The sequence below is a fragment of the Catharus ustulatus genome, chromosome 3 (genome assembly GCF_009819885.2).
Source record: "Catharus ustulatus isolate bCatUst1 chromosome 3, bCatUst1.pri.v2, whole genome shotgun sequence".
Classification (NCBI taxonomy): Eukaryota; Metazoa; Chordata; class Aves; order Passeriformes; family Turdidae; genus Catharus; species Catharus ustulatus.
The window spans coordinates 5415573-5443387 of NC_046223.1; the positions used below are offsets into that span (position 1 = coordinate 5415573).

General features: G+C 38.5%; 1 protein-coding gene across 1 annotated transcript in view; it reads right to left on the reverse strand.

Annotated features, from left to right (window-relative positions):
• The window catches only part of LOC116994716 (ADP-ribose glycohydrolase MACROD2-like), a 266839-nt gene extending 239642 nt beyond the window's left edge, over positions 1–27197 (reverse strand). The window contains exons 1-2 of the mRNA XM_033056620.1: positions 27191–27197; positions 26760–26833 (exon numbers count right to left, since the gene is read on the reverse strand). Of these exons, the coding sequence (XP_032912511.1) occupies positions 26760–26833; positions 27191–27197 (81 nt within the window). The remainder of the gene's footprint in view (positions 1–26759; positions 26834–27190) is intronic.
• Between the last annotated feature and the right edge of the window lie 618 nt (positions 27198–27815).

Genomic DNA, 27815 nt, shown 5'->3' on the forward strand with positions numbered 1-27815 from the left:
ACAAATATTCACTCTATATAAAAAAAGTTCCATTAGTGGCACCAATCAGCAACAAATAAATTTCATGCTGCCAACACAACACAAATATATATCAATCTCTTGTGTTTTGGAGGCAGGACTGGGCCATGACAAAAGTCTCAAGGACAACCTTAAATCTAGTACAGTACATCTAGTGCTTTCATGGAAGTTAATTATCTTATTATGCCAGTCCAACAGAAACAAATCAGAGAAACTAGACTAGTAGACTCTGGCAGAAAAGAACAGGGAGTTGGGGGAGGACACTTTGCATTTACCCCATTATTTCCTCTTCTTTTTCCTTTTATAAATTTTCTCCATGTCTAAGCACCTGGCATCGGTCACTCAGAGAAACAGAATGAGGCGAGCCTGACATTTGGCTTTAGTCAATTTACCTCTTTCCACATTATTAAGATCATGTTTTTATAAGAATGGTGTTTCTGTTCTCTGCCTATAGGTTCCTTTTACACTGAGTCTTCAGTTTCCCTTAGAACAACCAGAAGAGGAAGAAACTCTTTCCTTTTCAATAAAAGCTACAAGATTCCTATGTGATTCTTACAGGATACCAGGATCTGAAGCTTTTTAAGGTGAGAAAATAATGCAAAATTCATAATAAAGCAGGTTAGCAAAAGCCCAAAATTCTCAGAAGAAATAATTATTTTTTGTGAGACATCAAAGTAATTTGACATATATCTTCTGTGCGCATACTGGTAACATTTCTTCCTGTGAAGAGGGACAGTATAAAACCTGTGAACTACTTCTGTCTCCTTTAAGATTTTAAATTAGGACTTAATGCATGTGATGTATTTGCCTTCAACTGCTCACCAGCACAGAACTGGATTTTATCCACAGTGGGTATCACTCTCATCTCAACAGGTGCTGCCCTTACATCAGGTGTAAATCCATGCATAGTTCATTTTAGATAGACAAAAGTGATTCTACAGCTTCCAGGCATTAACAAGCCAAAGGAAAATTCCATTAAAATATGAAGAAAATTTTTCAAACCTTTCTGCATACAGTGAAAACAAAGTAATCTGCACTACATTAGCTTCATCTTCTGATTCTTTAAAACTACTTGTCCATTAGCACATGCCATGGCAATAAATCCAGAATTACATATTTCCAATTGATAAGCCTACAAAAATTAAGCAAGTATTCCATAACAGAAAGCCCTTTTTTGCCACAACTAATATTGATGAGTGATAGTGATGTCAAACAAAATAGCTTCAAACCCTTTGCACATGTTATAGATCTGTTTAGAATTAGTAGAGAGGGGAAAAAAAGTCCTGTTTTTATGTGAAAGCAATACAGGAATTCTGATGGCCTTCCTGTGCTGCTGAATGGATTTATGAATTTACTTTGCAAAGAATGTGTGAGTTGAACTCCTGCACTGTGACAGATGAAGAGATGATCCTCCTTCAAAGAAGCTGGGCTCTCAAAAACTCACATGGACCAAAATTTACTCCAAATTTAGATGTTGCCTTTAGAAACTGCCAACCAAGAGCCCAGCAGTCTGAAAGAATAATGGAAGATGGTGACATGTGAACAGTGTGATACATACAGAGGCAAGTTCAAAGTTGCAAATGCAGTGCCTGAGGAGAGAGGCAAAGAACCAGATGCAGCTTCTGGCAGAACCTCTAAGAATCATTGCACCAACATCCATCAGGCGAGGACAGCATTTCAGGAGAAAGGGATGAGAGCTGTACTACCTCACATCAAACACCTGAAGCCAGTTCTGCTTTCAGAAAGATTGATTAAGGAAGGGCCAATATTTTGACAAAGGAAAAGATAAGCAGAGAAAATAGTGATATCAAAGTCAACAGAAAGCAGGGACTGCTCATGTCAATGAACATCAGGTTGGATGGGGCTTGGATGGGCCCCATGCAACACTGGCCAGGCTTGGACATGGCCTTGAACAACCTGGTCTAGTGGAAGGTGTCCCTGCCCATGGCAGAGGGGCTGGAACGGGATGATGTTTAACCTGCTTCCGAACCCAAACCATCCTGTGATGTTCCCACCAGTACACCTTGTGGTGGCCAACCCCACCAGAGCACGAAAACCAGGTAACCAGAGATCCTGAACCAGCTCAGTTGTTTGCACCCAAATTTATACTCAGCAAAGGAATGAAGGCATGGAGGAGACTTGCATTTTATGGTGACACAGAGAGATGTGTCCTCTGTAACTCAGAAACATTTCTGTAAATAAATACACCCTAATAAGGGCCCTGATTAGAAAGAGCTGATAATTTTTGTGGGGCAAGGGTGATGTTTCCAGTGACACTGCCATTTTATAGTTTGTCATGGGTAAGAGGGAGACCAAAAATGTTGCTGATTGCCATCAGTACCAGTGGGTGGGCAGGAAAAGGTATGGTGGTGCTATTGCATTCTGGTGCAGCTTTCCTGGTGACTCTGCAGGGGACTGAGGACGGCAAGGTGTTGCAACATAATTTGCATTTATTCTGGAAAGAATGTGGGCATTTTAGAAGTTTGGCTGTTTTTTGGTTTTGCTTTTTTTTTTCCTTGGCTAAATCTGAGAATTTCTGGGTTTTTCCATGCAAGAATATGACTCATTTTGCAGTCTGGGGAAAGGAACACTTGTAGTTCCTCTTTCTCTGTGGCACAATTTGTAGTTGACCCTTCTTAGTGGTAAGAAACATTTGTTTGGAAGTCTACCTGGGAGGAAAGAAGTGAATGTTATCAGTCAGATCTTTCTGTACCATCCCTTGAAAACAGCATTTTGATAGAAAAAGAAGAAAAAAACCCAAACCAAACTACCACATCTAGGGAGTGGTTCAAGCCTCCAGCATCCAATGTAGTGGTGTGAACTTTTATTTTTTTGTGTAATGCTGTAAGTTAAATTCAGTTCAAGATCTATAATGGCTTAGAGCTAGCAAAGGAAAAGGAACTTGAGAGCAAAGTAAAAGATCTTCACTGAAAATGTCCAGATAAAAGCAAAACAGAGTGAAGCCTTTGATGAAGGAAAGAATGCAGCTATCCTAACATAAAGCAAATTCAGTATCAAAAAGCTTCTACTGAAGAGGACAGAATAGGGTAGGATACCGTCTAAGGAACAATTTCCAGACATAGAAGGGAGGGGAAAACTTAGAAAACAAAGCCTAATATGAAAATCTATAGTCCCATAGGAGTTCCGGTCCACAATAAACATACAGCTTTGATATAAAACCTCAGAAAGAAAAAGAACAATTTCTGACAGATTGTTTACAGCAAAACACTGGAGATGGCCACACTTTGACACAGGAACTCTTAGTGCAGCTATTAAACTTACAGGGTGCTAGGACAGGCTATGGATTATGTAGCTCCCAAGGCAGTTTCCATAATTTCACTTCTTACGAAGTGCTTAAAACTGTGAAGTACTGCTTAAGACTGTGAACATTCCTTTAACAAAGCATTCATTAAAAAAAAAAAAAGGATAATTTTGTATTCAATTTTGTATGTTAACATTTTTGAACTGGTGTTAAATGCTAGAGAACCAATTGCTCTGTGCATATCTTTATGCCAGTGGCATCACAAATCAATCAAATCCTTCTTTCTATGCCAAACCTTATGAAACTATCAGTTTGGAAACACAGACAGCATACAAAGGCATAATTCAAATATTTGACAAACACATGTCTCAAAGTTAGGAGTACATTTACAGACTTGCAAAGCATTTTTTTTTTTACTTTATTGCAGCCAGTGGGGCACAGATAGCCCAATCATGAATTTCCATCATTTCCTCTGACAGTAACTCCTAAAAGACTCAATCCACATCTAATATAAAATATGGTGAAAACTGCAAAAATGGTACTAAATGTCCATCCATCTATGCACACACACTTCTCTCTCCCCAGTGAAACCATTCAGCAGATGGCTTCAGCCAAGCTTAAAGAAGCACTGAAGAATGATGGATTTAAGTACAAAATGAGACAAGAAAGAGTTAAACAGATGTTAAAAGGCTGTCTGCTTTTGCCTGCCTGAAGGGCTTGATCCTGCTGAGAAAAAGAGACAAGTGCTCCATGGATTCATAAAGGCAAGAGATTTATTCCCCTAAGCTGCTGTGCATGTAACTAGCAATCCTGAGGTGTCAATTCTCTGAGCAGCCCAACTTTGGAAAAAAACCTTTTTTTATTTTCTTTCTTCTTAAAGCTCAGGAAGAAGAGGAGCTTGGACAGTCTAGGAGAGAGATCTGCTTACAACAGAGAACTAAAATCTTTATCGGGACTACATTAGATGATCAGCCAGAGTCTCATGTAGTTGATTTGCAGCCTAATATTTATTTTGTACCATTGATTTATAGGCACGCAGGTATTAAGTGCACTGTGAGCATCCCATGAAATTCTCTCATCTTTCAATGTGCTTCTTGTACATTTGCTAAAAGTCATCATTTTCCAGCATCCTGGATAGCTGCAGCACCAAATGATAAATGCTTTCTCAATGAAGAGAACATAATTTCATTGGATTTCTCCTTAAGCTCAAGCCTCCCTAATAACAAATATATTGATTAAAATTTCTGCTCTGGAAACAAAGGACAGATTAAATAAGTGCTTCACTGTGAGAATGCATGAATGTGGGAATCCCCACTTCTGTACACAGCTCAATTGAATTTGGTGAGACTTGGTTAAAAAAATGGACCATATCCTAGACTGATGCCTCTGCAATTCAGGAAACCATAAATCAAGAAACCTGGAAGAGACAGAGCATGATGGCAGTACACTGTAGTTGGTTAAAAGCTGTATGAGCTGATAAATATTTATCGTGTATTCTGCTGAAGAGACACTGCTTAAAATAAGAAGGTTTCGATATATAGCTCAGTGAGCTGTCCTGCTCTGTAAGCACATAATTTGTTTTGCTTGCATCACATCTCCAGTTGCATTTCACTATTATGCACAAAAAGATATGATATGATGCTTCAGAGGATCTTTAGTTGTAAAACAGAACATATTTGAATGTGTTGCTTCACACAAACAATCTTGATTGTCCCCGTAGTGGAAATGGGTTGTAGGTAAACTCACATAAAGTAGACATAACAGATTTACAATAAGATCCCTCTGAGATCACACATAATCCAGCCACATCCAGTAGTCCAGACCTGTAAAAACAGGGCAATAATACCAGCTCTGTGCTGCCCCACAACACTCAACCATCAGCTACAGACATCAACCACAATGACAGCCAAATAGCCCCAGCTGGGCAATGTGTACCTGGCAGCACAAAACCTGCTCTGTAAGATAAAACCATTTCAGCAAAAGCACTTACTAACAGTTCAAAGATTTGGAAAAATATGCCTTTAGAACACCACAAAATGACAACTTCCAACTTGTCCGTGGTAGAAGGCCTGAACTTCTGACTGACTTCTTTTCTAATATCAGGTCTTAAATGTCACTGATCCCACAGCAAAGCACTGATGTGCTTTGGCATCAGTTCAGACCTGTATGGGTATGTACCAGGCCTCACACTGGTTTAGTTTTCATTACTTGAAATGTCATTTTGAAGGGTTCCCCATTTAATATATAAATGCCAGGTGACAAAGAAATGATCAGTGACCTTCTAAAATCATAGCGCTATCATTTTGCTTGAGGGCACGTCGATTTTTGTCCGGGGCACGGTGCCACAAACCAGTAACAACATCACAGCACCATCACAAGATGATATTGGTGGAAGCAACCTTAGACTGGAAGTGACAGAGGCCCTATGACAGCAGTTACTGTGAGGACCAGTCTTGTAAGCTCAGGAGTGTTTGTATTTCCATCAGGGGCTATCTAAACCCAAACGAAGCAAAGAAAACCTGCCAGAAGTATTTCACTCTCTAGGAGCTTCAGTTACCTTCCCAAAGATTATTTAGTCATGCAGGACACCAGCTCTCATGTATAGCTTTTGAGATTTCTCACTGAAAGTTAATGAGACTTTGTCTTCTCGGCACCTGAGTTATGCTTGGTGTAAGACTTCAAAATCTGAGTAACGCAAACATATGTAAAATACTTATCTGTATGCCCCACAGACATTCTGAACCTAGAGGATTAATGGCAAAGTTTCAAACCAAATTTTAGTCAGTTTTATCAGGTCACTGGATCACTGTATTTTTATAGACGTTACACCTTGCATCCTGGAAGATGATGACAGTATGATAAAAGCAACTGAAACTGATAAGAGAATGAACATGGAGGAAAATCAATATAAGCATACTCAGAGTAGTGTTGTTGCTGGATACAATCTGAACCTCTACCTAAGAGATTTCTTTCTGAAATTCTTCTACAGTTTGTGTTAGTTTCATCATGGGGATGATAAAAGTCTGAAAAAAAATGCTGGCAAGGGAAGGAATCAGTATTTTAAAGTAAATAATCCCATGATGAGACAACCTAATACACTCCTTCTAAACAGAGGTGAAGGAAAGCACCGCAGGAACAATTTTATTTCATTATCCTCCAGCTGCTTGCATGCCCATCTCATGTAGCTCAATTAAGGAAAAATTCTACAGTGGCCACAGTCTTCAGGAAAAAGGAATTTTTCCTGCACAAGACAGTACAACCCTTTCCATCATCAGGGACATAGAGCATGCCCTTTTCCATTCTACCCCTGCAAAAAGTGTCTTTAGTTGCAGGAAAACAGAGATGCACATCTGGCAAATTGTAATAAAAAGACCACCTAATCAGTGTTTTGGGGAAGAACTAGGGTGAAAAAAAATAGGACTGAAACAGCTTCTGATTTCAACTAAACTAGCAAAACTACCCTCCATTTTTGCAGCATCATGCCTATACACACGTTCCAAGAAGAATAGACAACTTCCAGTGTTACCAAAACAAATAACACAGATCCACAGAGACTTTCAGCACAAAAATAAACTATTTTTAAAGAAATAATTGAAACTACATCATCTTCTACCCTATATACTCCAGTTGCAAGTTTCATTTTTGTTTTCCAGATAAATTTACAAGCTGTATCTACCTAAAGTGATGCAGAAAAAAAGGATAGAGATCTGCCACAAAACTTCAGTAGTTTCTTCTAGGTCTCAAGGGACATTTTAGTACTTTTGGGGGAAATTATAAAAATACCTTGGCATACTTGTAGCTAAAAGAGAATAATTCATTTATGACTCCATAAATGTCCATCTATGACCTTTTGTAACATTGGTGGGATGCAAGGACCAAGAGGAGGAAAATGCTTGTAAACAACACTATCCCCAACATTAGCATAACAAAAAAAAAAAAAAAAAAGCTCTTGCATGCCTTATGTGGAAGCATGAAGAACTTCCTACAATGCAGCAGAAACAGCTGCAGCACAAATTGCCAGATTTGTCAGTGTTGCATCCAGATTTGAATGGCTCTTGCTCAAAACTCTGCTTTAATGTTCACCACCATCACCAAAAGCAGAGAAAATTTATTTTCTAAGTACTTCTAAGTATTTTCTATAATTTTCTATTTTATTTCTGAAACTTATTTTCTACATAGAGCTACATTCTAAAAATGCACATTTTAAAATTTGCTCAGTTGCTCATCAGCTTAAAGTACAACCTATGGTGGTTTTGAACTGTGACTTTTTGATTAGGAAAACTCATTAAGAAAGATAAAATTAATCAGATGAAATTCATAAACCCTATTCAAGAAGGGCCTTGAACACCTAAATATGGCTCTGGTTAGAATTAAAAGGAAATAGCTTACAAGATTCAAAAAGTACTTGGATTCTTCATTTAAATTGCATAATTTGAGAGGTGAAATGTTAAATTACCTTCCCTGAGTAGGGCCAGGTCTTCATGTTTGATAAAACTTCCAAACTTCACTGACAGGTGCTGAGCAGTGGTCCTGATACTGGAATCATGTTTCAGTGGTGAGAAACTATCTTAATTTTTGGTTTATCTCCATATATTTTTCTAAACTACTATTTCATATATTTTATCGTCCATATATATATATATATATATATACACTTTTAATTCTATTTCTATCATAATTTTTATTCCACAGTTAAAGTAAATTTTTTCCAGTATTTGGTAAAGTTTTCTACAACAATGAGTAGATTGGGTACATCTAAATTTAAACAGCCTCCCTGTCATTATCTCTCAGAGATCTCTCATGGTCCTCAAAGACACTTATCCAATATCATGTTTTTCATGGTAAGGCTCCGTTTCTAAGTATGGTTCTAAACTGGCATCTCCTAGAAATATTTTCTGTGTCACTTCTAAAACAATCAGTGTCTGAATTAAAACATAAATTTGCCTGGACAAACAACGTTCAGTTTGCTGTAGCATCCTTCCATTATGGTGACATTACAGGAGGACTTCATTTAGGATCTCATCAAAAGGGAGATGCATTTAGGCTATTTAAAAGCAATATATTTGTTAAAGGTTTTTTATTGCAAGTGTTACTGCTGCAAAATATTAAAGGTATTTTATCCTACATAAAAAAATAATTAAAATTATACAGAATCAATATGCAAATTCATAATTTTGCACTAAACAATTCAGTTTGTTCCCCAGAATTAACTAGAATTCAAGAAAGATTTTGCATTTCTTAGACCAGAAAACAAGGTTCTGAGATAAACAAGTAGCTAATACAGGCTCTCTAGATATATTTACCCCTAAGTAATTAAGGAGTGCTTTATGAAATAAAATATTGATTCCAAAATCAAGAGAACACTCTTGATGTGTACCTTCCCTCACTTGCTGACCCTGTACTCCTGCTTAATTATATGAATAATGTACCACTTTCAAAAAGCCAAAATTGTTAATATAATCCTCATAATATCCTAGTTCTGGAAGCTGTAGATAGCATAATTAATGTCCATGATAAATGACATATAGCTGTCACTTTGTTTCTTCTATGGAGGGAAAGAAGAGAAGAGGAAGGTACAGAAAAACACAGAAGAAAACCCACTGAGTGCTTTAACATGTTCTTGTTTTCTCCCTTTCCAAATGTACAGAAGACCAGTACGGAAGAAGCACTGGAAATAATTCTCTTCACAGTTTCACAGAAAAACAAACGAGTGCCATTCTTGCAGTGGTGCCATTGCAGGGCAAAGACAGCCCTTGTGGAAAAGACAGAGCCTCAGCATTCCTGGTTCACCTCAGTGCTGATGAGGAAGAGCAGAACCAGAGGGGGATGATGCATCTTATCAACAGCTGCCAGCTGCTGGATTTGTTCCCCAGTGCAAAATGCTCTGGAATCACAACTGCTGGCCAATGCAAGGAACTGTGGTGTGGAGCTGCCTTAAACTGGCAGCCTGTTGTCATTTTTATTGTGCTTATAATTGCAATTATAAACAATACCTCGTGTTCTCCCATTCTCATTCTAAAGACACAAATTGTTATTAATGTCCTGAATTCCAAACAATAGCTTTTGATCTCATTTTGTAGTGCTGCCTTCTCTTAAACATTATGTTTGTGCCATATGGTGCAAATAGTGAATTGCGATTTTTTTTTTCCCCTTTAAGCTAAAACTTGTAGGTATTTTGGCAATAATCTGACTTCAAAATCTCAAAAACACCACCTAGAGGCTCAGCACAATAAAAAAAACACATGTAATTGTGTGTTCATCCAAATCCATCAAAGTTGTAGGCCCCTTTATTGAATGTGAATATCAGTGTTCCTTTTTAAACAAGCCTATGAGCCCTCTATTGACATATTATCACTGAAAGCAGAGCTATAATATAGCTAATCTATATCTACTGTATTCTAGCTGCATATCACTGATCTCAGAAAACACAGATAAAGAACTACACAGGGAAAAGAAGCCACAGAAATAATGATATTTTAATATTACTTTTAGTCTCTTCTGTTTGCCACTATCATTTCTGTAATCATTCAGACATATGTAGAATGTAGAATTGGTACCTGCAGACTAATCAGCTAACAAAAATACTGTCAGCAAAAATCACAAGACATAAACAAAAGACTTGGGTCAAGAATAAATGCCTGTTTGAACCTTGAATTGTGTTTTATATGTATGTTCAGGCACCTTCTGAACTTTTGCTAGTTGAACAAAATGTCCTGTTTTAAGCCAAACTTGAACTCAAGCAAAATGACAAGAAATAGAACCAACAAAGGCACAGAGCTAAACAAACCATTTTTTTCATGCCACTTCCTGCATTGCTTTTGTTTTTAACTGTGTGACCTGAAAGTAAATGAACAGCCAAGCATTTATTGTCACCAGATCTCTGAAGTGACAAGTCTTTAATAAGGCTGCCTTCTGCAATAAACCATTTTTGCAAGAATAGATGAAAATTCTACCTCAAAACATATTCATTAGATTAGATTGATGTGTGTTACAGCACAATAGAATGGCGAGTCACAAAGGATCAAATAATTATCTTAATAATGTCCACTACAGTGATGAACTGAACAGTTTGTACATTAGAAGGCTATTTATGTACCCTGTGATTGCATTAGGTTTTGTTGCCTCCAGGCACCTCAGGAGTGCACCAATAGCTCTGTAATTCACATCACTGGGTTTGTAACCAAGAGTGCAGAAATCAGGATTTTCCTTTCTGCCCAATTTTTAATACAAACATATTTTTTTTGTTTTAGTAATTACCAGTGAATTATGATAGAAGGAAGCAGGTAATCTATACAATTTATACCTTTCCTTATGCAATATTTTTATAAGTATTACAAAATAATTTTGGTTGTTTTGTTCCCCAACCTATCCCAAATGGGAAGCAAAACAACTACATCACATCCTTTTTTATTGTTGTCAAAAAAAAAAAAGAGAAAAAAAGTTCCTGGAAAATACAGATGACATCTGGATTCAGCATTACTGAAACATGGAAATACCATGTTGTCCACTTTCTGTCCACTGCTGCTGACCTCTAATCAAAGCCAAGTGTTGGGGTGGCCAAGAAGCTGAAATAAGGGGAATACTGTGAAAAGGGCAAAGGGCATTTCCCAGTTGAATGATTCTTGTAGCTGGTACTGATCAGTGCTTCCCATTCAAAATCACCTTTTAGCAAGGGTGGTTAACAAGATCAGAAAGAATTGTCTCCTCTCTTGGCTACTGATAGCACTAGAAAAGCATTAGCACATCTCTCTTATGAGGAAAGGCTGAGAGAATTGGGATTGTTCAGCCAGGAGAAGAGAAGGCTTTGGGGTGATCTAACTGTGGCCTTCCAGTACCCAAGGGAGCCTACAAAGGAGGATGGAGAGGGACTGTTCACTAGAGCATAGAGTGGCAGGACAGCGAGGAATGGCTTCACGCTAACAGAGAGTAGGTTTAGATTAGACATTAGAAAGAAATTCTTCCCTGTGAGGGTGGTGAGACACTGGAACAGGTTGCCTGGAGAAGGTGTGAACGCTCCATCACAGGTTGGTGGAGCTCTGAGCAACCTGATCTAGGTGGGAAGTGTGGCAGGGGAGCTGGAACAAGATGATTTTAACCTAAACCATTCCATAATTAGCTGAGACATACACTGAGGTCCCCAGGATAAGAAATGAGGAAAGATAGGCAAGAACTGTTGGATCCACAGCTGTTATAGGGGTTTTCTGCTTGGTTGGTTTTTTGGGGTGGATCTTTTGTGAGTTTCTGTGTTGTGGGATTTTTTGGGGGACTTTGTTGTTATTGTTTGGTGGTTTTTTGTTTGGTTTTTTTTTGTTTTTTGTTTTTTTTTTAATGAAGTAAAGCACTGCCAGCCAAAACTGCAAACTGGAAACAGTCCTGCGTACAGATGCAGATGATGCTTACAGAGCACTCTGAAGAAATGGAGCTAAATCATGAAGGTATAAACACGTTACACTGAAACCATTGACTCGATTCTTCAGTGGTCATTCAAGAGTGCCTGGTACAGTTTTGGGTTTCCCAGTGCATCTCACTCTCCATCGAAAATGAACTGCTTCTTTTTACAGTCTTCAAGTCAACCTCACTATCTGGAAGACTCTGGTAACTACCAAGGTTTTTAAGGTAGATTTAATAATATTTTATATATTTATCATGGTATATTGTATTCCATTGACACTGCACAAAAATGAATTGGTATGTTTTGTTTAAAATAGACATATTTTCCTTGTCATAGAAAATGTCCTTTCAATCTTTGTTTTCATTTAAATACTATCAAATGTGTTTGGTTTTGAACAGCCTTTGAGAAATGATTAGTGATAAAAACATTTGGATAATGGTTCATTTATTTTTGTTCACATTGACATAGCAGATTTGCCATTCTAGGCTGGATTCTGAAAGGACAGGAGCCAGTGTTACACAATATCCATGACCCTCTTTTTGTTAATCATCCCTAATCAGCTGTTGCTTTACAAATCAAATTTCTTAGTCCTTTCAGGCATGCAGTGTGATGCTAATGTGTGGCAACAGGATGTTGATTATACACCACTGGGTAGCACTAGCTGCCCCATTAGTGGCATCCAGCTGTCCAGATTCATGCTTGAGCAAGAAGGATTTAATAAGTTAAGATGAAGAACAGCAAAATGCCTCTGATGTGAAATGCTTATGATGCAAATAAGGACAATACAGAAATAATTAGTGTGAGGGAAAGCATCTTTTCAAAGCAGTAGTTGAGGTAAATGACTGTAACTTTATTAATTACTATATTAGACACTGACATTTTCTACAGTATTTTTAATTCATCTGTTAGCCCTGTTTCTAGCATGGATGAGCATAAAAGCAAAGTGTGAGAAACTGGGCATGCCAAGGCCTACAGACCTAAAAATATCTATTAATAGCTTGAACAAAATTCAAAAGATTAATTGTATTAAAATCATTTAACTGACACAGAGTTGGGATACCTGTGTTTTCAGTTGTAGGAAGCATCAGGGCAACATTGGCCTCAAAATGTGGTTAGTTTGGGAAAGCTGGTATTTTTAGTGTCATCTTTTTAAACAGAATCTAGAAGCTTGAAAACAGAGAGTTTCTTTCTTTTTCAATTGCAAAACTTTTCCATACTTGCACAGACTACAAAGATCAAAATCCCCCACAAGTTTTCCTCTGAATTTCAAGTCCATCCCCAAAACGGCAATTCTTTACTTCTATATCTAATTACTGTAAGCTCTAAAAAGTGCCAAATAAAAGTGCTGAAGGTTGAGATTAGCCCGTCATTACTTAAAAGTGAGCACGGTACCGTTTTTCTGACTTAATACATCTTGGCCTGTATTTCCTTAGGGTACAGAACTTGGCTGTGTGTTGCTCTGGTATAATAAACAGTCAATGGTTCCATAAATAACAGGGTCCAGCTTCTTAGCTGATGCAAATTGACTTAAATAGAGCTAAGCAGCCTGACACCAGCTGAGGAAACAACTCTGTAGATCTAATTATACATACAGCAAAAAAGTCACTAAGAACCCTATCTCAGTTCAGCCCATTTGACATAATTAGCTGTACAATAAAATGTTCTGTGATCAAATAGCTCAGTTCTTTTGAAGTACTCACTTTCCCTGGCCTGCAATAAGCACATCTAAGAAGAAATTCATTCTCACATCCCTGAAAATTAGCAACTATCCACACGATAGGCTGCTGTTTTGTGCCTAATCCCAGCTACTCTGAAGAGAAAAGCAGAATCTCCAGCTGGGTGCCACGACTGCAGAGTAAGACTCTTTCAATACATAAATGTCCAACAGTACAACTAGAGTCATGTTAGTTGAGATCAGGACCAAAGCCATGCTCTCAATTTCATTCTACAGGGGCCAGACTACCACAGAGGCTGGAAAGCTCTCAAACACGCAAAAAAAATAGCCTGGATTGGAATTGGTGACATAAAGGTGAAGGAGTCGTTAAATCCTCTCCAGGGCTTCACTGTGCCTTTCTTCTCTAGTCCTCACTCTGGGAACAAAGAGACATTTATCTGAAGCTCTGTTAATTTTGGGAGGGGGGAAGGGCAGTAATTAGCACACTTCAGTTACATAAAGGGCTCATTTCTTAAATTCCTTGTCAATTCATTACTCCAATTTGACAAAGACGCCTGGATTAAATCCATAAGTAAATGGATTTATGTCATTTAGTCACTCAGGTTTTAAAACTCTCTGAGCTCCCCTGCCTTACCCTACTCCTAGAAGAGCTGGTGTGTTATTCCCACAGACAACATTTATTAAATCATTGTACGATTATTTTCTAAACCAACATTCTCTATGTATTTCAGTAATAGATGCCTCCTTGAACCAGGATATACAGAGCCTGAGAACTATTAAGTTAAACAACTTCTCCTTGGTTATCTTGGTTTATTTCTCCCTAGAAGCCTTTAAACCATTCACAGCAGCCCCTGACAGAATGTGCTGAAATACAATAATGTATCAATTAACTACAGTCAACCAGCTGCTAATACTATTTCTCAAAAATGTCTTCATTATTAATGGAAAGCATTGTGGTGTGGCAACAACATGCTCAAAAACTAACTGCAAAAGAAATTATGACCCAGTTCTGTGAATAATAATATTGCATTTCCTAACATTTTCCTATCCCATTAATTAGTATAGTTGTGGTTTTAAGTTCACAGAGCCAATTTGACCTCTTTTAGCAAGAGCCCACAGAGGCCACCCAGCCAGCAAAACTTATACTTGTCATATATTTTCATTTGACAAAGCTTTATAAAATATACACCATCTATGGCTTTGCATGCTTAGATACTTTTATTAACCACTGAAAATTTCTTCTAAAACCACTATCTAGAGCATTTAGAAGAAAATAATCTGGAAGAAAATTAACAGCTCAAAATGACTGCGCACGGAATTACTCACAGGGGTGCTAATTAATCTAGCTGAAAACTGGGACATGACAGCTCTGGAGACTTACACAGTATAGAGCCTTTATTGCTTGTACATCACAAGGTCAGACTCAGCACAGGTGACACGAGTCAGAGGGGGCACACAGCTGAACTGGGGCTGCCTGGTGACCCTGAGTGTCTCCTCCCAGGTCCTCAGTGACAATGTGTCACTGTCACACAAAGCTCCAGGCACTGGCACAAATTGACACTGAGCTGGAGCCTCAGCAGTGCTGCCACAGGCCAAAGGGGGGCTCTGACTGCTCTGCTCCTTTTGCTCCCAGACGTTGTCATTTCAGATTGTGCTGACATCTCAACCCAACACCCTTCAACCTCTTCCTCCTTTCATCCTGCTGGGCTATGTCACTACCGTGGGCAGCAAGGAAATTATCAAAATACCTTATACATGTTTCCAGCTATACACTCCATTTACCTTCAAATCTCATCATTTTTCTAAACAAATGTAAGTTTGAGCACCGATGCCATGCATAAGCAAAAACAATACATCATTAAAACAGAAAACTGCTGCATTGTAGTTCAGATATAGTAAATGGTTTGATAGTATTTTATATTCAATTTTGTTTTAAATAACAGCTGTCTGTGCTTCTTGCTGTCCCTGCAGGAAGAAAAATCAAAGCTAATTCAGGGAAAAAATACTAAAAATACAATTCACCAAAAGCAATTCTTTAACTATTCAGTCAATTCAAATCTAAAAATAGCTGGGGAAAAAAATACTCGGGAAGAAAAAAGAATGCCTTCTTAATTGCATATTAATTGCCATACCCAAGTGTAACTTTCTTTTTTCACTAGCAAGTATCATAATTTGTGCCATTATAAAGCTCTGGAGAATTGTGCCAACAGAGAATGTGCATGTCAGATAATTGATTCAACCTGCCACTTCCCTACAGGATCAATAGGGAGCAGCTGGACTTGAAATCCCTACCTGAAAACAAGAGCTGCAGCACACGAGATGGAGCCAGAGTGGAGGTACAGCCTTTGTTTTCCACATCCCGATCCAAAGCACTCAGCTAAATGCCCAGACAATAAAGCTGAATATAAATAGACAAATTCACCAGTCACGCAGGGGGCAGGACAGGGATGGCTGAAAGGAAGAAACTGCAAAGGGAAAGAAAGTACAAAGGAGGGCAGAGCAAGGCATACTGGAACCTGCCAGATCCCTGCACCTGCAGCTCATTTTTACTCCATGTGGCTGCTTTGGATATGCTGGACGTCCAAGATCAACTTTTTGCAGCAGAGCACTTCAGAAAACCCACTGGCTAACGGTGCACTAAGACCTATGACAGTTCTCTCTTTCAACTATGATATTTTTTAAGCTAAGAATCTGGATCAAACAGCTGCTCAGCACTTCATTTCTGAAGTTCAGGCAATACTCTGGGTAAGAGACAGTGTCAGCCTTCCCTTCCCCTGCTTATTTCCAGTCCAGGCCAGAGAGAAAAACCATACATGGCTATCCACAGCCAGGCCTCTGCCCCAGATCTCAGCTCATTTGACAGCAGCAGGATCCCTTTTTCCCTCACACATGGAAGGTGACCATGAATCACCAGCAAAGACAAGTTACTCATCATTTAGGTGGAAATCCCATTTCACTGGGCAATCTCACATTGAAGTAGTATTTTATGTGGTATTATATATGTGTAATTCTTTATTCTCTTAATAGCTCATAAAAATTTTATAGTTGCTTCTTTCCCTCTCTGTTTCTGCTATTTGGAGGCATCGTACAAGCTTGATTTATTTTTGGAGTACCATGGCTATAAATTGCATGTCATGGGATTGTCTCTCAAAGACCTCTCTGTCTCAAAGACAGCACTGCAGAAACTGAAGCATCACGCTCACACTACCACAAGTGCTAATAAATAAACCACTGTATTTTTTGCAAATGCTTGTGTTTTCAATGTGGGAGCTAATTCAGCCTTTTTCTCTATCTCCTGTAACAAACACTAACACTGCCACCCTAGCTGGACTTGACAATTCCAGTGTGTCCCTTCCAACTCACAGCATACCGTGATTCCATGACTAGGGATCCTTATGCCCACCCTTCCTTGTTAGCAACTGTGATGCAAAAATTCCACCTCTAGTAAAATTTAGGAAGGCTTTGAAGACTAGTGCTAGTCTATAGAAGCTTACCCTTTGGATTTACACTCAGAGCATTGAATGACAAGTATCTTTGATAATCTGCAGTACAGCTTTTTCTTATATACACAAGTCCACACCTTGCTAATATGTGATTCAGTACCAACAGCATGCCAGGCTTTTCCCAAACTTCCACAAAGACTCAGACCCCATCTGACAAACATACACACATAAGCAAGCTATAGTTATGATGAGATTTTATTCTCATGTGATATACCCCATAAAAATCACTCTAGATAAAAATGTCTAGGATATTGTACAAATCTAAGCATGCATCTTAATGAGATATTGCAATTATGCTATATAACACTGTATCAAACTTCATAGAATCCAACCAAAATCAAGGCAGTGGAACCTCAGCTGTCTGAAGGGAAACATGTTTGCTTTGTAAATATTAATGAACTTTTTATGATGTCTGTAGGGAGAGGTTTCAACAAGGAACACAGTCAGCAGGACTAAATCACTTCATTTCTATTGTCCCTCCTGAAACATTTCCCACCAGGAGGTCATCATCATACAGATCATATATGATTATATGTAATCCCAAAGGGAGATGTTTATTTAAATGTCCACAGGGAAGAGGTTATCATCCCACAGGCATCAGGATTGAATTCATGGGAGTCAAAGTGCTCTGTGATAAGTTTGTTTCTTATTAGTTTGAGCACTCAACTCTTGTAACCATAAGCACAACAATAAGCAACAGTGCAACTTCAAAGACTTGTTTCCACACATGGAGAAGGCATTTGACATGCCCTTTTTAAAAAAAAAGTGAAAGCAAAAATAATAAATTAAATTATTCATATAGACTGCATTTTATCTATAAAACAATCCGTCACCATCTCAACTAAAGGATAAGACTATTGATATGCAAATAGAAGACTTAGGTTTTCTAACCTTTTGGATTACAAACCCAAAGGGGCTTTAAATGACAGATGAAATTTCCAGCAGAAAAGACAGAAAACCACATATAAAACCCTTCCCCAACCTGAAAACATGTAGCTGGATTGAGGTTTAAATACACAGTGCCTTTTAAGTGTGGGGGAAAGCTGTATGAAAGAAACCAGAAAAGAATGCAGAACATGAAAAATCTCTTCTTTGTACATCATCAAATCTAGGAAATTTAGACATGGGTTCCTGAAAGGCCCTGGTTTCTCGCAAGGGGGAGAAATCAAAAAGACACCTATTCCCCTGGATTTATTGGGCATTGATCATGTGGATGAAGATATAGCAGTGGTTCTTAGTATTTCTTTTCAGCCTGAAGTACTAAAGAGAAGGAAAGTGTCCTACCAAATGGTATCTTAGGTCTAATAGCAAAGATGAGAAAAATGTACCAGCTCAGAGAAGATCAAGCTTGTGGTAAATGCAAATTTACTCCAGAATGAAAACGTGCTCCTGAATCAGGATGAAGACAGACAGAAAAGAAGGGAGACATGGCAACACTGACCTTGTTATTTACAAGGCATAACTGCAAGTCAAAGCTGTGCTCTGTGCCATGGAAACTTCCATCTCAACTGTAAAATTTTATTGCTTTTAAAGCTACTTAATTCTGCTTTCACCCTCACCTGTATTTATCATCTAACCACTGGTTGTTTTCTACTTATTTTACTAGCTCCAAAGTATATTCATCCTTTTCTTTTTAAATATAAGTTAAAAGAAAGTAAGGCTTCAAGAAATTAATTCTATTTAGATTTAGTAGCTGTAAACAGTCTGTGCTTGTAAAAGTTAATTTTTTATCTCATGAGAGATCAAGTTAGAAGTAAGGAGAAACCTGAGTTAGTCCCTGTGTGGTGTTTGTTCAAAAAGTCTTCCCATGAAGCTTACAATTCCTATGGAAGTGAAAAATTTCATAGCTCACCTAATTTATTTTCCATTTTTTTCCTTAATCCCAAATAAATGAAGGAGTCACATAATCTGTCCTGAAGTCTAAGTAGGAAGGTGATATGCACCCTTAAACTCTGCTCACAATTTTCAGTTATTTTATCTGGAAGCCTGCCATCATTCCCATGTTTCCACAGGTCCTCATTGTCAATGCTCTCCACATCCACAGTGCTCTTCTCATCTGTTCTGTCATTTCATATTTAATAGACAGACCTATTTTTCACCTTCCCAGGAATACAATAGGAGATAGAACCTATGAAGTATGTGGCCAATATCATCTAACCTATTAAATGTCAGAATCATATATCTCAAACTATATGCCAAGATACCAAAGTCTAGCAGCAATAAAATTCTATTCCTCATAGGGAATGCACTCTGGCCATAAGGATCCATATGGGTTTCCTTCTGTATATATTTGATTGTGGTCTTCTGTTGATTGCTGATGTGGTCAGAAATGATGGTAGGAATTGGCCAGATTTTAGATGGGAAAAATAGAATAAAACCTAACAAAGTATTCTGTTTACAGTTATTTCTTTCATTCAGTTTGGCTCTTCATAGGGTGATCCAATGTTTGCTTCAGTATGAGACTCACCTGAAGGATTTCTTTGTATTTTAGTTATATTTCACCCTCACATTCCACACTGGACATTCTGTTTTGGGAAAAACTGTGAGGCAAGACAACTGAATTTAAACCAAACCAAAGTGGCACCTTTCCAGAAGCATAACAGCTACGTGAGTTCATTGGAAACAGAACACCCAAAGAAGCCATCATGCACTCTGCAGGATGCCAGGGAAGTGCCAGCAAACACAAGCATGTGCCCCTGTCTCGTGTGGAAGGGCTGTGCCAGCAGAGTGCCATCTCCCTCCCTGGGGATGTGGCTGGGCAGGCAGCCCGGCCAGCAGCTGGTACCCATCCATCCCACCTGCTTTATGTCTGCTGCTGACTGCCAGCCCAGCCCATCCGTGGCAGGCAGCTTTTCCTGTGAGTCTCCCAAAGTACCGTCTCCACAAGAGGAGCATCCTTGCAAACCCCCACCTTCTCCACCATCTCCTTCCTCTTACCCCATCCCAGCACAGTTCCTGCTAACACCCACCTGTGACCCACTGATACAGCTCAGTCAGACACCAAAGCAGAGCAAAACATAAATTCCAACAGATTTACAAATGTGCAGGGCTCAGAAGCAAAACAAAGATTGCAGCAGCAATTTCTCCATTACTCGTGAAATGTTTTACCCATGAATCTCACTCGAGTTACATAGATTGTTATTCCTCAGTTATTTATACCTACATACACACAGGGCGAGGAATACAAGCCAATTTAAAGTCCCCAGAAGGGCAGCAACAATAAATGAATCCTTCCAAAATGAAGGCTGAACCTCTTCTGTGTTGTGCGGATTTAAGGAGCCAGTTGAAATTATCAGATTTCTGGCTGAAAGCCAGAACAGAAATAATAGGATGTTATCATGATCTTTTTTGTCATGCAAGAAATAACAAGAAGGAAAACTGTTTCTACTTAGTTTTAGGTATTTTGTCACACTGCTCACTACAGTTGTAAGGCCCCTCCAAACACCCAGAAATCACAAGGAAAAAAATAAATCACAGAAACAAGACAAAATCTCAGCCCTGAAGCAGAGACCATTTTGTTAATTTAGCTACATGCCTGTAGGATTTTGAAGCTATCCAGTCTCCTGTTATCATAACTGCTATTAAACCGTAAGGATAAAATGAAAAAAATATTTGGCAAATTTGCAAATTTCAGTTATTAGATAGTTAACTGCTGTAAACACAAAAGAACCCATGCAGAGCTCTGTTTTGTATTAGTGACACTCATTAGCTGTAGCAGAGTTACTGAAGGTGCTTTTGATGCAGTACACAAAGGTTAGACAAACCTTTACAAAGATGTGTTCAGCAAAAACATCTACACTATGCATGGATTTCCTTGATCCTCCACAAATTTTAGAGGCAAGAGTTGAGAGAAAGCCATGTCTCCAAATCCTTCCTCCCAGTTTCATTCTTGTCATAAATTAGATCTCAAACCACAGCACGGGACATTGGCCTGGGACAGTCCCAGCCATCATGAGCTCTAACAGTTCTGTCCAGGAGGGATCCTTCCTTCCTTCCTGCTTCTCAGTAGCTGTAGCAAAAATGCCAAAACCTTTTCAAGTTAATAAATAAAGTATTATGTGTAACAAAGACAGGCTTTGTCCGCTTCACTTTATCACCCCTCCAACTAAACAGCAGCCTGAAGAACATATAAGAAAAGCATTGCTGCCTTGGCAGCTGCCTTATCATTTCAGAAAATGAATTGTCTGTAGGGATGATAGCTAGATTTGGGCTTTGGGGACAGCCCTGAATCTCTCTGAGCCTGGTGAGAGAGCAGCTACACAGAGCAAGTAAATAATTTTAATTTTGTACCAGTAGAAAAGCTTTTTTTATTTTTTCCTCGACTTCAGCAAGATGACAGTGGCATGATGGCTGATTTTCATTTCAATCAGAGCAGCATATGATTACCACCTAATTAGAATGTAGAAATAGAAAGGAGATAATTTTTTAACCTACCCAGGAGAACAGTGCTGGGGGAGGGGAGGAGATTATGTTAATCAAGTGATACTGGCATATCAGAGCGACCAAAATAGCCGGATGAATTTTTATCGGCACCCTCACTGTCCTTGAGGATCTGTCAGTGCCTTCAATCGAAACCTGCATCTTCAGAGCTTTATTTCTCAGTAATAAATATTCTTTTAAATAAATACATGTCAGGCCCAAACAAAAAGATATTGCCTTAGGCATAAATATATGTATTTTGTCAAAATTTCACATGGTTTTGTTGACTGTAAACATGAAAACTAACAAATCAAAAATAAAAGTCATGCTGTCTTAAGGGGAGTTGTTTGCATTCATATACATGTTTGAGGTTTTTTAAACTTGCTTCCTTTAATTAATTCTTGCCAGCTAGCTACTCAACCCCTTTCTGGAATCTATGTTGAAAGTTGGTTGCTCTGCCCTAGGGGAATCAAACTGAGGTTACATTAAATGGAACTTGCATCAGGCAGCGTTTTCCACGACAGGCTGTCTCCATCTGCATCCTTCTGCAGAGATAAAGATGAGCCCTCATGTCAAGATACCACTTTGTTTAATTGTCTCTGAGGAATGAAGAGCCAGAATTAGATTGCTGGGACCACCAAAAGGAAGGGGTTAGAGAAATTAAAAACAACATAGAATTAATATTTAAATGGTCTTTCAGGCGAGCCTGCTTTGTGCAATAGAGAGAGGTGGCAGCTCCCTTTGCTGGTCATCACAACATCCCCCTCCAAACTGGTCACCAGTACCCAGCAGCATTTTAGGTGTGTGAGATATCCTGCCTTTTGCTACCTTAGTAGTGGGAAATATCCCCACATATCCTATCTGGGTGGAGTACAGTACCATAGGAAGCACAGGTGCAGGGCACCTACCTTGGAGTGTGCCTAACCAGACAAACAGGGGTTTCCTCATGAACATTTCTGTCTGGAGGAGTACAGCAAGTGTGATCCTGGCTACCTCTCACCCCCATTAAAACAGAGTTCCTCTAATTTTAGCTGGACTGGGATGGGATTTGGCTCATCCTGCTGCTGGAAATGTTCACTTTTTTTTGGCTGTGGGATACATAACCATCTGCTAAAAGACAAGGACCTCTCATGTACTTCAGGCAAAATAAGAAAAAAGTCTCTTTTCAGCAATGAGTCTAATGAAAAAACCATGAATGTGTAGATTTATTTCCCCTTTATTTTAATTTCTATCAGTTATTTCAACAGCACACACATTGCCATTGCACTTTCCTAGTTGTTGTTCTACCAGGATGTGTAATAAATGTTGTGAGATACTGTGCAAGAGAAAGAACAATACTTTGAACTAAATGTGCTGTTAAATTAAAGTCTTTTCTTGAGCAGTGAAAAAGTCCTGAGGCTTTTGATGTCCGTGTATTGTATGGTGAGGCATACACTTAGGTCTTTTTACTTTTCAACCTTTTGAGAAATATAGCAAAGAAAAAGTAGATAATTTATATTATTGCAAACATTCCTAGAAAAAGATAACCCTCTCCTCATCACCCCTAGTAATGTAACAGGGCCCAGTATTTAAAGCTGTCACAAGGTTTTTGAGATACCATCACAGGAAATCAGCTGGCAGCACCTCAAACCTTGCAAAATTACGCCAGAAAGAAACATTCTGACCTGTTTAAAGAACTTAATGTGCATTTTAAAATGAATGCCAGGGTGTAATTTCCTAAAGAGTGGACTCCAAATCTATTTTGTGCTCTGAAGAATTCTATTAAACTCCTAGAGCACTGGTGAAATGTGAAAACCCAGTTTGCTAAGGAGATAGCCTAGGTGGTCTGCAGTAAATTAACCACTTCTGCTGACTGAGGCCATACCTGGGAGATTGCTCCAAGGGATTTCTACACTTACAGCATAACACCATTTACCAGCTTCTAAACTAGATTTGCCCCCTGGCTGCAAGTCAGCAAACCTTGGTGTAAAGCATGGCCAGAGATTAGTTTGACTAAGGGCTTCATTTCCAGAGTGGAACAGTGCTGCTGCTACACACAACTGATCTTACAATGAGGTTATTTTTCCCAGCTAACTTTATGTAGTTGAGTTTTAGGCTGCTGGACTATGGTGGCTGTATGATGAGTAAATTACAATAGAAATACCTCTCTGTTGCTTTGTAACAATTAACCTCCAAAAGTAGCTAGCTCCATTTGCATGGTAATGAGACATTCATCTAAGTGACATCAGAGTTAAGCATGCTAATAAGTTTTTATACAAACACCTGAGGGGTCAAGCATAACCATGGGCTTGGATAAGAAAACCTTTTATTAAATGCAAATCATCTGTCTTTTAAAGACTATGACAGAGAAACTTGCAGGACTCTAACGCAGATTGCAGGAGTCATTCAAGTTACATTTTCAGGCCCCTGGGCTGACTAAGGAATATAGCAATTGATTTTTTTGTATTTGGAATTAATATCAGTATCTTAAAAATCTTCATTATAGCATCAAAGGAAAGATGCTATATAGGGAGGTAGAGAGGTGAAAACAAGAATATTCCCTTATCTTTCCCAAATTTGTCACAGATTCCTGGGTTGCTGGAAGGCAGAGGAGACTGCTGTAGAGCACAACAAAAGACTTGGAAATTTGTCGGTTTTCCATCTTATTCACCTGTTTTTACCAGATATATTGTTATGGAGGCAGGTTCCCCAGTGAACATGCTATCTATCTTGCAGTAAAACTTCTTGAATTCAATCAGCCAATTCACATTCTACAATCAGAGAGTCTGAGACCTGAGTGAGTGGTTAGGTCCAAGGGCATAACTGGCTGCCAGACACCTCTGGGACTAAAGCAGCAGAACCTTCTCACAGGTAAGGCAGATTGCAGAACAAAGGTTCAGGGGAAGAAGTTGACTTTGATTAATTTAACTCTGGCAGAGGCAAGTGTAGGAGGCCTTTCTTGTTCAGGCGATGCTGTTAGCTGGACACACCAACTCATCCTGACAGTGCAGGCAGTAGCAGGGGAGCAGGTCTGTTCAGTGCTAACAGCAGTGAGATGTGGGCAGCACTCTGAAAAGCTGCCCTTGTGCCAAAGCATTACAGGTTTTGCTCCTAGACTGGAAAATGTGAATTTAAATACCTAGTGGGTGCAGTGGGAAATGATCTGTCTTTAAGACAGAACTTTATAGAAAGGATTGTATCATATGGCTGTGTGCAATAAGAGGAGACTGGATTAAAGCACAGAAAGTCCTCTTCATTCCATTTCTGTATGATGAGCTACTTTGGGGAGAAGCTTGGGTAACGTATAATATTACTACTACAAAGTCTAGTCCAAGGGAGTAAGTGGACACATCCCTGGAATGTTCAAGGCCAGGATGGATGGGGCCCTGAGCAGCCTGGTCCAAGGGGTAGCATCACTGCCCATAGCAGGGGTTGGAACTAGATGAACTTTAAACATTCTGTGATTCCACAACAATATAAATTAAATCAAATTGACACCTGGCACAGAGCTACATCAGTTCTGTTAAACCAGATAACCATGCTCACCTTGTTGTACACATTAAGAAACAGCAACCCAGTAATGGCATGCTTCTCAAAGATCCCTTTTACTGCATAAGTTACTTCTATAAAATTGAGCATCTTTATTTTGTTGCTGTCTTATTTATGACATGGTAAAACATGCTAGTATGCCATAATCTAAAACTCGAGACAGTGAATTGTGGAAAAACCTTAGGAAGAGGATAAGCTTCCTGTGAGAAAGTACAAAATTGTGGATAAACAAACCCTCAAACCATACTTAGACAAAAACCTAATACTCCACTTTGTGTGAAAATCAACAAAAACTCTGGGGGAACAGCTCTGAATCCTCATAATCAGTAATATGCAATAATTTCACCACCCATATGTCTTCAAGTGCATCAAACAGAGTGAGACCTCAGTTTGGGTAGGCTGGGATTCAGGATTAGGGAAACAACATTAAAGGCAACAACTACGAGCTGTAATAGTCCAAATTGAAAAGAACAACTGTGGTGTAAGATGAGTGTGATAACTTCAAATAATTGCTTTGTAGTTAGGACAGCCTGGGCTCCTTTCACTGTCCAAACGTTATAAGCTACAGCTATTTATTTAAAAGTAATTCTGGTTAAATTGGAGTTTATGAGGAGCAAGGCAGGAGGCATATATGCAATACAGACTCAGTTTTTGAGGAAGAAAAGCTTTTTTCTGGAGCAAAAACCAAAACCAAACCTTTTAGCCTAAACTTTTAAATTATGTGGTAAAAATGAAGCTAGGAGAAATGATAAGTGGTAAGCACCACAAACATATTGGTTTTAGCCTCACAAATCAAGGTTAAAATCACAAACAGATAAGATCCCAAAAATGTAAGTTTAGGGCTAAGCCTAATAGTGTTAATGAAGTCTGTCCATCCAAAATTCCTGCTTCACTGCTCAGATTTCCTGCTGTGGGAAGCAAAAGCCACAGCAAATAACCACTCAGTGCTATAAGAATCAGTGTCCAAACAGGTATGAACTCCTTTAGTGCACTTCCAGGTTTGAAAACCTCAATTGTACTGCTCAAATCTCAACATATTACTTCCCTTCAATTCAAATTTGGCAAAAAACCCAAACCAAAGCATATAAACCAAATAAATTCACACCCTGACACGTCAGATTATGGGGAAAAAATAGGTTCCTTTAATATATTGCTAGAGGAAAAATATTACTAATTACATCCTTATGCAGTGCTTCTTCAATTTGATTTGTTCAATGTTTTCAGACAAAATACCAAATAACTTTAACTGTCTGAAATCTGCTGGCTATCATCAGTTTTAAGACATGATCATTTTATTTATTTTGCCACTTTTTTTGCTGCACTTGTCCAACCCAACACTAGGGACACAGAAAGACAAACACTAGAAAGGGAAGAGATGCAGATCCTTCTATGAGAAGCATTTTTTGTCTTATGCAAAAAAATCACTATTATGTTGCCACTGGAAGATGACCAGCACTATTAAAAAATCATATATTTAGTGAGTGTTTCTGGGAACGTGAATACTTAATAGTAGGCAAACCAGAAAAGTAATGAAAATAGAAAAAAGGATCCTACAGCTGTTGACTGTAAAGTGACCCTAGAACACCACAGACCTTTGGTGGCTGTTTCCACTGACAACTGGTATCCACGTTTCCTTTCCAAGAATCTCCTCATTATTATCTGAAAACTCTGACACTCAGAAACAGCTTAGGAAGAGAATAGTCTTCTGCTTTGCCAGGAAAGATTATAATGCACAGGAAATGCACAGTGTGGTTTCAAACAAAGGTACTTCCTTTGAACTCTAGTACAGCTTTTAGATATAAAAATCTTCCCCTGACTATATTGTCCTGACCTGACTTCACTGGTCTTAAGACTATATAATGAAAGACTTCAAGGCTGAAGCCTATGTTTACTCTTTTCACAGTTTTGGAGTCAAAGACCATAACCTTAAACACAAATTTGAAAAAAAAAAATATTCCATACCTCATTGTGATTCTTGCTTAACCATTCCTTAATAGTGTTAAGGGCAATGACAGCAGCAGGCTCATTTGGAAAACCTAAAAAGAGAAGAAATGAGGGATAAATAAAAGACATATATTTCTTTTATATATAAGAAAACACAAATCTGGGCATTTTTTCTTCCTATTCTTCAAAATATTTTGGAATTACAGTTGGTCAACTCCCTCCTTCACAGATTTGTGTAAAGGTTTTAGGTAACATCTGTTACATTTTTTTCCCCAGCTAAAAAGAACTGAGAATAGGCAGAACAATGCTTTATTGGATTTTTTTTTTTAAACTTGTCTCTAGTTAAGAAAAGTCCACTGCTCAAGAACAAGAAACAAGAATTATACATGTGTCATACTAGGCAGGCAACCATTCAACCCCTACATCACAGTAACAAATGCTGGGCTTACATTTCATGGCAGCAAGAAAAATTCAGACATTTCTTAAGGCTTTTTTTAAAATTTATCTGTCAGCAAAACCACACCACACTATGACCCCAATGCTGTAGGCCTTATAAAGAGAGAAATGTTTGAGTTGGAAATCTCTCAATTTATGACCTAAATCATAACAAACAACTTTGGAAATAAAAGAATTCATATGCTTATGAATTTAAGGCCTTATGTTGCACGATATATTAGCAATGGTAATTCTCCCTAGCACTAAACAATATCAAAAATCTTTCCAGGGATACAGATTTTTGCTTTGATGGCTTCTACCTATCAAATCCAAGGATGCTTTCATTACTTAGGTACCTTAATTTAATTTTCCTTTCAATTCTTAACCTGGGTGCAGCAAATCATTTCTGTGAGGATTTAAAAATAAGACCCCATAAGCTCAGTAGGTCAGATTAATAGAACAGGCTTTGAAGAGGTGCAGCTGCAGGCACAGTGGACAAGCAAGCAACAGGGTTAAGAAGAGTCATGAAATTTAGCATACGGCTGTGTAGATACAGCCTTTCTTACATCATACACCAGCGTTGCACCATAAACTGAAACACAGATACTGCAAAAAATTACAAATTTTCAGCTTTTTTAC